General features: G+C 39.2%; 1 protein-coding gene across 1 annotated transcript in view; it reads left to right on the forward strand.

Moving 5' to 3' along the window:
• The window catches only part of LOC138947559 (integrator complex subunit 2 homolog), a 58,634-nt gene that overhangs the window by 16,573 nt on the left and 29,486 nt on the right, over positions 1-12,575 (forward strand). The window contains exons 2-4 of the mRNA XM_070319049.1: positions 2,381-2,544; positions 5,458-5,519; positions 6,651-6,817. Of these exons, the coding sequence (XP_070175150.1) occupies positions 2,381-2,544; positions 5,458-5,519; positions 6,651-6,817 (393 nt within the window). The remainder of the gene's footprint in view (positions 1-2,380; positions 2,545-5,457; positions 5,520-6,650; positions 6,818-12,575) is intronic.

Here is a 12,575-nt window from a genome sequence, read left to right on the forward strand (position 1 = left end):
TCCGACCTCCTTTTGTTGGTTAACTTTTTAACTTTTTAATTTTTAATTTTTTATTTTTTATTTTTATTTTTATTTTTTTGATTATTTTATTTATTTTTTTTTAATTATATAATTGTGTGTCTATGCGTCCCAAGGACAGATTGTAAGAAAAGGCGTAGCCTTAAATCTAAATCCTTGTAAAATAAAGTTCAATTCAATTCAATTCAATTCTCTCTCTCTCTCTCTGTCTCTCTCTCTGAGTAATTTTATTCTTAAAAAAACACATGCACAAATACATGTATTATGACAAAAAGGAGAGCAGACAGACAAACCAGACAGACAAACCAGACAGACAAACCAGACAGACAAACCAGACAGACAAACCAGACAGACAAACCAGACAGACAAACCAGACAGACAAACCAGACAGACAAACCAGACAGACAAACCAGACAGACAAACCAGACAGACAAACCAGGCAGACAAACCAGGCAGACAAACCAGACAGACAAACCAGGCAGACAAACCAGACAGACAAACCAGACAGACAAACCAGGCAGACAAACCAGACAGACAAACCAGACAGACAAACCAGACAGACAAACCAGACAGACAAACCAGACAGACCAGGCAGACAAACCAGACAGACAAACCAGGCAGACAAACCAGGCAGACAAACCAGACAGACAAACCAGGCAGACAAACCAGACAGACAAACCAGACAGACAAACCAGGCAGACAAACCAGGCAGACAAACCAGACAGACAGAAAGAATAAAGAAAGGTGATTGTTATCATTGTTCAAATTGAGTATACACGTCTGTGAAGAACTGACAGACAGGCTCACAGACAGATAAACAAACATCAGTTTCATCAACGAAATTTGACAGACCGAGTGACAGACACACACACTAAGAGGGAGGATCATTCACATTACACCATGGCTGAACATTATTTGTTATCCAAATCTATCCAATATCTCACAACCTTCGTGATGGAAATATGGTAACTCTGATAGATAACCAGACAGAAAGACAGACAGACATACAGACAGACAGACAGATACATGTCCCCATTAACCATTTCTGTCAAACTGGTAACATCCAAAAATCGTGTGAAAAAGTTTGATGTAGACGGATGGAGAGACACTCGAAATTGTGGGTAATGTCGCCAGACATTGCACCCAAATCTATCCAATATCTCACAACCTTCGTGATGGAAAAATGGTAACTCTGACAGATGGGCAGACAGAAAGACAGACAGACAGACAGACAGACATGCAGACAGACAGACAGAAACATGTGCCCATTAACCCCTTCTGAAAATCTCTAACAACTAACTATCGGGTGAACAAGTTTGAAGTTGACGGACGATCGGACAGACAGACAGACAGGCAGACTGACAGACAGATGGGGAGACACTCGAAAATGTATACACACACAAGTATGCACATACCCACTCACACACTGGAACCAGGTGTTTTTATGCTGATGCGAGTAAGAAAACGGGACTGGCCTTCCTGAGCTAAACATCAAAATATCTACTCTCGCGGCTCATTTTGTCGCAGGTGCGACAATATGGGCAATGTGCGATAAAATCGGGCATGAGAGTAACCCATTTTGTCGTAATGCGTCAAAATGGGCCGATGCGACAAAATGGGGCGTAACAGGGCTCTCCTAACTGCGCGTCGCTGCGTCCTATACGCACTGGAAGCCTAAATCACGTACTAAAAATTCATGGTGGTGGTCCCGGTACGCACTTAACCAAAAATGAGTGGGTCCTGGGACGCACTAAGTATCCGTTATTGTACGTCCCGTAGGTACTGACAGTAAACGTACAGGAAGTCAAGTAGAAACATATTTCAAAGCACACCTATGCTTGATCACAATGTATTACAGGCAGGCAGGCAGGGTGTGCCGAAGAAAAATTTCCATTTTTATGTAATATTTTAATGGACAATAAAGTGCTGTTATTGTTATTATTGTTATTGTTATTATACGTTCAACAGGGTTGTTGTGGCCTCTGGACCATCAGGACAATCTAAAACTCCGCTGAGGGGGTTCAAGGACCCTCTACAAATTAAAAGTGGGGGTCCCGGGACCCTGTACGAGGGCTGTCCATGGGGAGCCCTGCAATGGCTGATGTTTTTCATTGTGAAGATTGGCTCATGAGCTCATCTTATCACTGACACTGTTTTGGTTCATTGTTTTAAAGGGCTCAACTCTACAATGGCTAATGTTTTTCATTGTGAAGATTGGCTCATGATCTCATTTTATCCCTGACACTGTTTTGGTTCATTGTTTTAAAGGGCTTAACTCTACAATGGCTAATGTTTTTCATTGTGAAGATTGGCTCATGAGCTCATCTTATCACTGACACTGTTTTGGTTCATTGTCTTAAAGGGTTCAACTCTACAACGGCTTATATTTGTGACCTTGGAATCTCTTCTCGTGAGGCCCTGGGAGTGTCCTTGCTATTCATTGTCAGAGTAAACATTAATGTGTTCGACTTGAGTAACCAGAAATCTCCGCAGTATATTTCGCTCCGTGAAGAGTTTCGACAAAAGGTAAGCCTGTCTTTGTGTGTGTGGGGGGGGGAGGGGGGGCTTGTGTGTGTGGGGGGGGAGGGGGCTTGTGTGTGTGTGTGTGTGTGTGTGTGTGTGTGTGTGTGTGTGTGTGTGTGTGTGTAAAGGTAAACCTGTGCATGTGTGCGTGCGTGTGTGTTTGTGTGTGTGTGTGTGTGTGTGTGTGTGTGTGTGTGTGTGTGTGTGCTTGTTTCTCTGGCCTTAAATATTAACAGTTTTAAAGAGTAGGCTGAGAACAATAATAATAATAATAATATATATAAGGGTATTCAAATGGTGCAAATCATAATATAGTTCAAAGCGTCTTACAATCAATCTTCAATATAATAATATTCATTACAGCAACAGTGCACATTTAAAGAATCTTCAAATGAATACAGAATCAAAAAACAAGAAAGGTAGGTTGTTGGAACGTTTGTTATTGACAAAACAATACATTTACAAATATATCGACCCAACGGTCTTTTAAGTGCACAGACAAACAATTAATAACAAAAACTTATCTGGCTGATGTTTTCTTCCGCCTGCCGCGAAGCCGCAAGCGAATGAATGAATGAAGGCGGAAGAAAAAATCAGCCAGATAAATTTCGTTATTAATTGTTTGTCTGTGCACTTAAAAGACCGTTGGGTCGATATGTTTGTGAATGTATTGATTTGTCAATAACAAACGTTCCAACAACCTACCTTCCTTGTTTTTTTTATTCTGAATTTTGGAACGTTGGCAGTCTCTTTGTTTTTGGATTTATTTTTTCAAATAAATACAGATACAAAATTCAATACTGACTTGGTCTCGCGTGACCACCTGGGTTCTCGTGCAAAAAACTCTAATAAACAACAACAACAATTTTTGGGGGGAACCCCTCCCCTACATCCCCCCCCCCTCCCGCCCCCTCCCCCCCTCAAAAAAAAAAGAATCAGGGGGACCCCTAACTATTTGTTTCTGCCAAACCCCAGATCTTTTCTCACCACTATGGAAACAATGACCTCACTGACAACTGGACAGTTTGAGCTAATTAACCACGGGCACTGCAGCATACGCTGTTAAAAACAAAACAAGTCGCGTAAGGCGAAATTACTACATTTAGTCAAGCTGTGGAACTCACAGAATGAAACTGAACGTAGTCCGCCGCTAGTGCAAAAGGCAGTGAAAATTACGAGCCTGTTTGGCGCGGTAGCGGTTACGCTGTGCTTCATAGCACGCTTTACTGTACCTCTCTTCGTTTTAACTTTTTGAGCGTGTTTTTAATCCAAACATATCATATCTATATGTTTTTGGAATCAGGAACCGACAAGGAATAAGATGAAATTGTTTTTAAATCGATTTCGGTAATTTAATTTTGATCATAATTTTTATATTTCTAATTTTCAGAGCTTGTTTTTAATCCAAATATAACATTTATATGTGTTTGGAATCAGAACATGATAAAGAATAAGATGAACGTAAATTTGGATCGTTTTATAATTTTATTTTATTTTTTTACAATTTTCAGATTTTTAATGACCAAAGTCATCAGTTAATTTTTAAGCCACCAAGCTGAAATGCAATACCGAAGTCCGGCCTTCGTCGAAGATTGCTTGGCCAAAATGTCAATCAATTTGATTAAAAAATGAGGGTGTGACAGTGCCGCCTCAACTTTTACAAAAAGGCGGATATGACGTCATCAAAGACATTTATCGACAAAATGAAAAAACTATCCGTGGATATGATTCCCAGGAACTCTCATGTAAAATTTCATAAAGATCAGTCCAGTAGTTTAGTCTGAATCGCTCTACACACACACACGCACAGACACACACACACACACACACACACACTCAAACACACACACACACACACACACACACACACACACACACACACACACACACATACACCACACCCTCGTCTCGATTCCCCCCTCTACGTTAAAACATTTAGTCAAAACTTGACTAAATGTAATAAAAAAAACAAGTCGCGTAAGGCGATAATACAATATTTAGTCAAGTAGCTGTCAAACTCACAGAATGAAACTGAACGCAATGCCATTTTTCAGCAAGACCGTATACTCGTAGCATCGTCAGTCCACCGCTCATGGCAAAGGCAGTGAAATTGACAAGAAGAGCGGGGTAGTAGTTGCGCTAAGAAGGATAGCACGCTTTTCTGTACCTCTCTTTGTTTTAACTTTCTGAGCGTGTTTTTAATCTAAACATATCATATCTATATGTTTTTGGAATCACGAACCGACAAGAAATAAGATGAAAGTGTTTTTAAATTGATTTGGACAATTTAATTTTGATAATAATTTGTATATATTTAATTTTCAGAGCTTGTTTTTAATCCGAATATAACATATTTATATGTTTTTGGAATCAGCAAATGATGGAGAATAAGATAAACGTAAATTTGGATCGTTTTATAAATTTTTATTTTTTTTTACAATTTTCAGATTTTTAATGACCAAAGTCATTAATTAATTTTTAAGCCACCAAGCTGAAATGCAATACCGAAGTCCGGGCTTCGTCGAAGATTACTTGACCAACATTTCAACCAATTTGGTTGAAAAATGAGGGCGTGACAGTGCCGCCTCAACTTTCACGAAAAGCCGGATATGACGTCATCAAAGACATTTATCAAAAAAATGAAAAAATCGTTCGGGGATTTCATACCCAGGAACTCTCATGTCAAATTTCATAAAGATCGGTCCAGTAGTTTAGTCTGAATCGCTCTACACACACACACAGACACACAGACACACACACACACGCACACACACACGCACACACGCACATACACAACGACCCTCGTCTCGATTCCCCCTCTATGTTAAAACATTTAGTCAAAACTTGACTAAATGTAATAAAAAAAAGAACGGAAAAAGTAATTATCTAGCTAATTCACAACGGTTTTTATTTCAGATGTTCAACTACCTGAATGTAATTGTCAGCGCCCTTATTGACGTTTGTGTTTCGAATCTGAGGTATGTTTTTGAGAGTGTTTCTGTATTGCAGGAGAAAAAAACAATGTCTGTTATTCTTTTCCCCCGGATTTTGTTGCCGTCGTTGTTGTTGTTGTTGTTGTTGTTGTTGTTGTTGTTGTTGTTGTTGTTGTTGTTGTTGTTCTTCTTCTTCTTCTTCTTCTTCTTCTTCTTCTTCTTCTTCTTCTTCTTCTTCTTCTTTGTCGTCGTCGTCGTCGTTGATGTAGTTATTGGTGTTACAATGAATTAATTCGGCTATTAGTCAGCGGGCTCCGCAAGCTTTTGCGTCTTTGCGTCCTGTACGCAGAAGAAGCCAAAATTCTGTACTAGGACTTATTGGAGGGGGTCTTGTGACGCCTTCAACTTGAAAAGAGCGGGCCCCAAGACGCACTAAGTTTGCTTTACCATGCGTTAAAATTAATATTAAAAGTCCTACGGTTTTGAGCCATTAAGGACTTGAGTGTTTGTCCGTGCGTACCGTCTGAACTGATATTTCCATACAGAATGAACAAAAACTTTGCTGGTTTTCGAAGACGAAGAAAACATTCTGACGGAGCTGTACCGACGCGAATTTAAGGATGAATCTAACCGATGTAACAAATAACGCTTTTACAGAGGGCTCACAGAACTGCCCAAAGTCCTCCTGGATTTAGGACCCTCTAAAGTTCCGCTAAAGGGGGTCCTTGGACTCCCTAAAAATCACTCTCGGGGGTCACAAGACACTCTTGTTAGAGCATCTTCGGGGAGCCCCAATCGTCTTCTTCTTCGATGTAGTAATCTTCAGAAATAATTGAAGTTATTTCCCTTTAGTTATCAGCAGTCACAGGTTACGTGACTGCTGATCGCTTCATCTGTGCATATTTATGCAGCATGAGAAGACACGCCATGTCCGCGGAGGAGAACAAGGTTTTGTATGTAATGGTTACTTTACCTCTGATTGATGGGCGTGATGAAGAGTGTGTATATGATTGATACTGTCGCCTGCTGTATGTGTTAAGGCGGAGAAGGCGTTTCTCATTCAAATTTATTTTAAATTATAATTTTGATTAAATCATTTCTGAATAAGGTATGCTTGATAAAAATCGTTGTCATTGTAGTTGATGCATGTAAATGTTGGGTTTGTGATCATCTCAGTCAGGGCAGTGTGATAGCTGACCTGACGGCAGTGGTGGGGAAGAACACGTCTGAGCAATCAGCGTCACAGCTGACGTTAGCGCTCCGCACGCTTGACAGAGGTCAGGTTTTGTTGCTCAACAACCAATCTGGAACGGTTGATGTCACAACGACAGATGGAAAATCATGTAAGTTTAGAGTCTGTGTTTCTGTTTATGGCTGTGATCATCTCATTTTTTTTCTCCGTCTCTGTTTTTCCATTTAGTCAAGTTTTGACTAAATGTTTTAACATAGAGGGGGAATCGAGACGAGGGTCGTGGTGTATGTGTGGGTCTGTCTGTCTGTCTGTCTGTGCGTGTGTGTGTGTAGAGCGATTCAGACTAAACTACTGGACCGATCTTTATTAAATTTGACATGAGAGTTCCTGGGAATGATATCCCCGGACATTTTTTTGTTTTGATAAATACCTTTGATGACGTCATATCCGGCTTTTTGTAAAAGTTGTGGCGGCACTGTCACACCCTCATTTTTCAATTAAATTGATTGAAATTTTGGCAAAGCAATCTTCGACGAAGGCCGGGGTTTGGTATTGCATTTCAGCTTGATGGCTTAAAAACTAATGAGTGAGTTTGGTCATTAAAAATCGGAAACTTGTAATTAAAATTATTTTTTTATTAAACGATCCAAAAACAATTTCATCTTATTTTTCGTCATTTTCTGATTCCAAAAACATATAAATATGTTATATTCGGATTAAAAACAAGCTCTGAAAATTAAAAATATAAAAATTATGATTAAAATAAAATTTCCGAAATCGATTTAAAAACAATTTCATCTTATTCCTTGTGGGTTCCTGATTCCAAAAACATATAGATGTGATATGTTTGGATTAAAAACACGCTCAGAAAGTTAAAAAGAATAGAGATAAAGAAAAGCGTGCTATCCTTCTCAGCGCAACTACTACCCCGCTCTTCTTGTCAATTTCACTGCCTTTGCATCGAGCGGTAGACTGACGATGCGGGGATATAGCTCAGTTGGTAGCGCGCTGGATTTGTATTCAGTTGGCCGCTGTCAGCGCGAGTTCGATCCCAGGTTCGGCGGAAATTTATTTCACAGAGTCAACTTTGTGTGCAGACTCTCTTCGGTGTCCGAACCACCCCCCGTGTATACTACATTGGGTGTGCACGTTAAAGATCCCACGATTGACAAAAGGGTCTTTCCTGGCAAAATTGCTTAGGCACAGTTAATAATTGTCTACCATACCCGTGTGACTTGGAATAAGGCCGTGAAAGGTAAATATGCGCCGACATGGCTGCAATCTACTGGCCGTATAAAATTTCATCTCACACGGCATCACTGCAGAGCGCCTAGAACTGTACCCACGGAATATGCGCGATATAAGCCTCATTGATTGATTGATTGATGCTACGAGTATACGCTCTTGCTGTAAAAATGCAGAGAGTTCAGTTTCATTCTGTTAGTTCGACAGCTTGACTTAATGTTGTAATTTCGCCTAACGCGACTTGTTTATCATTACATTCAGTCAAGTTTTTACTAAATGTTTTTACATTTAGTCAAGTTTTGACTAAATGTTTTAACGTAGAGGGGGAATCGAGACGAGGGTCGTGGTGTATGTGTGTGTGTGTGTGTGTGTGTGTGTGTGTGTGTGTGTGTGTGTGTGTGTGTGTGTGTGTGTGTGTGTGTGTGTGTGTGTGTGTCTGTGCGTGTGTGTGTGTGTGTGTGTAGAGCGATTCAGACCAAACTACTGGACCGATCTTTATGAAATTTGACATGAGAGTTCCTGGGAATGATATCCCCGGACTTTTTACATTTAGTCAAGTTTTGACTAAATGTTTTAACATCGAGGGGGGAATCGAGACGAGGGTCGTGGTGTATGTGCGTGTGTGTGTGTGTGTGTGTGTGTGTGTGTGTGTGTGTGTGTGTGTGTTTGTGTGTGTGTGTGTAAACTATGTGTGTGTGTAGAGCGATTCAGACTAAACTACTGGGCCGATCTTTATGAAATTTGACATGAGAGTTCCTGGGTATGATATCCCCGGACGTTTTTTTCAATTTTTTCGATATATACCTTTGATGACGTCATTTCCGGCTTTTTGTAAAAGTTGAGGCGGCACTGTCACACCCTCATTTTTCAATTAAATTGATTGAAATTTTGGCAAAGCAATCTTCGACAAAGGCCGGGGTTTGGTATTACATTTCAGCTTGATGGCTTAAAAACTAATGAGTGAGTTTGATCATTAAATATCGGAAACTTCCAATTAAAATTATTTTTTTATTAAACGATCCAAAAACAATTTCATCTTATTTTTCGTCATTTTCTGATTCCAAAAACATATACATATGTTATATTTGGATTAAAAACAAGCTCTGAAAATTAAAAATATAAAAATTATGATCAAAATTAAATTTTCGAAATCGTTTTAAAAACTATTTCATCTTATTCCTTGTCGGTTCCTGATTCCAAAAACATATAGATATGATATGTTTGGACACGCTCAGAAAGTTAAAACGAAGAGAGGTACAGTAAAGCACAGCGCAATCGCTACCGCGCCAAACAGGCTCGTCACTTTCACCGCCTTTTGCACTAGCGGCGGACTACGTTCAGTTTCATTCTGTGAGTTCCACAGCTTGACTAAATGTAGTAATTTCGCCTTACGCGACTTGTTTTTCTTTTTTTCGATAAATACCTTTGATGACGTCATATCCGGCTTTTTGTAAAAGTTGAGGCGGCACTGTCACACCTCCTTTATTAATCAAATTGATTGAAATTTTGGCCAAGCAATCTTCGACGAAGGCCGGACTTTGGTATTGCATTTCAGCTTGGTGGCTTACAAATTAATTAATGACTTTGGTCATTAAAAATCAGAAAATTGTAAAAAAAACGATCCAAATTTACGTGCGTCGTATTCTTCATCATTTCCTGATTCCAAAAACATATAAATATGTTATATTTGGATTAAAAACAAGCTCTGAAAATTAAAAATATAAAAATTATGATCAAAATAAAATTTTCGAAATCAATTTAAAAACACTTTCATCTTATTCCTTGTCGGTTCCTGATTCCAAAAACATATAGATTTGATATGTTTGGATTAAAAACACGCTCAGAAAGTTAAAACGAAGAGAGGTACAGTAAAGCGTGCTATGAAGCACAGCGCAACCGCTACCGCGCCAAACAGGCTCGTCACTTTCACTGCCTTTTGCACTAGCGGAGGACTACGTTCAGTTTCATTCTGTGAGTTCCACAGCTTGACTAAATGTAGTAATTTCGCCTTACGCGACTTGTTTCTTCTCTTACTCACTAACTCTATCTCTTTCTTTCTATGTCTCTCTCTCTCTCGCACCCTCTCTCTCTTTTACATGACATTAAACCCTACCTTTTGTTGAATGTGGATAGACATCTAAAGTTTATTATGACTAGGTTTCGATTCGGTATTTCAGAAATAAATGTGCATGCTAACCGATATAAACAGCATGATGCCGATCAGTTAATGTGTCCCCTTTGTAAAGTAAAGCAAGATGATGAAGTCCATTTTGTTTTGTGTTGTCCATACTTAAACAGATTAAGAGAAAAATTTATCCCATTTAAATATTATAAAAACCCAAGCACTTTTAGACTCAGCTTGCTCCTGGCTTCCCCTCAAGAAACTGTTGTTAGAAATGTATCCTTGTATTTGTATAAAGCCTTTAAATTAAGAGATGTTTTAACCTCTTAGTTAAATAACGTGTAATGTATGTTTTAATCCAAAGTGTTGTGAGATTGTTATGTTGTACCTTTTTTGCACCTGATGAGTTAAATTATTTGCAACGTTAATCATTTGTTCACACTCCGATCCTTCATAAGGGGCTATGGCCTATTGAATAAATTATCTGCGTCTGCGTCTGCGTCTCTCTTTTGCTCACTCTCTTTCTCTCACTCTCTCTCTATAATTCTCTTTATTTCGTTTTTACGGGTCACATGACGAAACTGTAACTGACCATTAATTTTGTCAAACATGCACCCTATATCAATTGATATATCGCAGGAAGTCGTCATAGCCAAGTGATCTCTCGCAGTAAGTGGCTAATCACTTATGGGCGCCATCTTTAGACGGTCACTTCAAAATAGTGGAGCGAGATATTTCCCATAAACATTATTTGATGAAGAAATGAGTACACAACAAGCGAAAAGGCAAATCGTCAAAAAACAGAAAAGCATGCCCAATCTTTTGTACGCAGTGATCATGTGTCCTAGAAATTGGATCTGAAGTCTTACGACGGGGGTTGCATTGAATGGTAATTTAGGCCCCCCCCCAAAAAAAAAGTTGTATGTTTCTGGTCACCCGACCCTAGACTTTTTTTTATTGCATTTGTAAAAAAAAAAAAAAAAAAAAAAAGCGTCAAAACGAAAGTAACAGACGGCAGACGAAACAAGGGGGATAACCCCGCATCCCTTTTGTCTTATTTGTTTTGTAATGTGTTGTCTTTCTCTTTGTATAGTAAGTCCAGTCTCTTTGCGTCACTGTATAGTTATTTTCTACCCTGACCAAAACAAAAACAAAAATCATTAAAAAAAAATCCCTACCTTGTACTTACCCTATTTTTTGTAGCCATGTTACCAGAAACATTCAACTTTTTTTTTGGCCTTCGCAGAAAAACAAGAGACACAAGCAGCAGACACTTGTGACAACTGGATAACTTTGACTACAATTTGAAAGAGATTTCACCCCCTAGCGAGATAGAAGCAAAAGTGTCTGCAGGCACAATGGTGTACACCGCACCAGCCCCGAGATGTAGAGGTTACATGCCGAGTTTCAGTGATTATCAAAAATAAGGGTCGAAGTTAGCGGATCATGAAAAATGCGAGCTGTCCAAAACAAAACGCAATAAATTAGTTATCGTTAAATGTGGCTGTGATATCCACATTTATCAGTCACAATGTCTCGAAAGGCGGAAACATATCAGATCTCGGCTTATACGTACGGAATGTACGGAACGCGGATCGTATCAACTGATGCATCAAATTGATGCATCCAAAACCAAGATTTGATGCATCATTTTCACAATTTGATGTATCATTTTCACAAAAGGATGCATCATTTTCAAAAAGGATGCATCATTTTCAAAAACTGATGCATCCGATACGAAAATGATGCATCCTTTCAGAAAATGATGCATCATTTTGATGCATCACTTTCGGTTTTGTATGCATGCGAAAGATCATTCATTTCCGGTCTTTCCGTACGAAATGCCTGAGCACGGAAAAACTTGAAATTACATTTTGACGAATATAAACAGATTGGTTAGATAAAACAAAAATAAACGTACAACATACCATTAAATAGGGAACAAGTAAAAGTCACGGCATAATGCATTTAAGGCATTTTTGGTTTTGTTTGTGGTTTGTCTTTTGTGCACACGAAGTTGTGACGCCCTTGACCTTCGACTCAAACTTTCGTTTTCCGACGTTTTCAACATGGCCGAAGAAGAATCGTTTTTGACTGGTGTTCGGCGAGAAAATTATGATGCATCCAAACGATGCATCAAATTCGTGGTTTTGGATGCATCAATTTCCTGCATCAGTTGATAGAAATAGTTCGTTTCGCTTCGTATTCCGGTTCAGATTTTGCTTTTTGCTCGGCACTTTCCGGGAAAACCCGAGAATTCTGATGCATCCAAACGATGCATCAAATTCTTGGTTTTGGATGCATCAATTTCCTGCATCAGTTGATACGATCCGCGTACCGTAGGCTTACGCTTCGATCTGATATGATTTCTCCTTTCTCGACATTGTGACTGATAAATGTGGATATCACAGCCACATCTAACGATAACTACTACTCTTTCTGTCTGTCTCACTCTGTCTCCCCCTCCCCCCTCTCTCTCTCTCTCTCTCTCTCTCTCTCTCTCTCTCTCTCTCTCTCTCTCTCTCTCTCTCTCTCTCTATGT

The sequence above is a fragment of the Littorina saxatilis genome, linkage group LG14, assembly GCF_037325665.1.
Source record: "Littorina saxatilis isolate snail1 linkage group LG14, US_GU_Lsax_2.0, whole genome shotgun sequence".
Lineage (NCBI taxonomy): Eukaryota > Metazoa > Mollusca > Gastropoda > Littorinimorpha > Littorinidae > Littorina > Littorina saxatilis.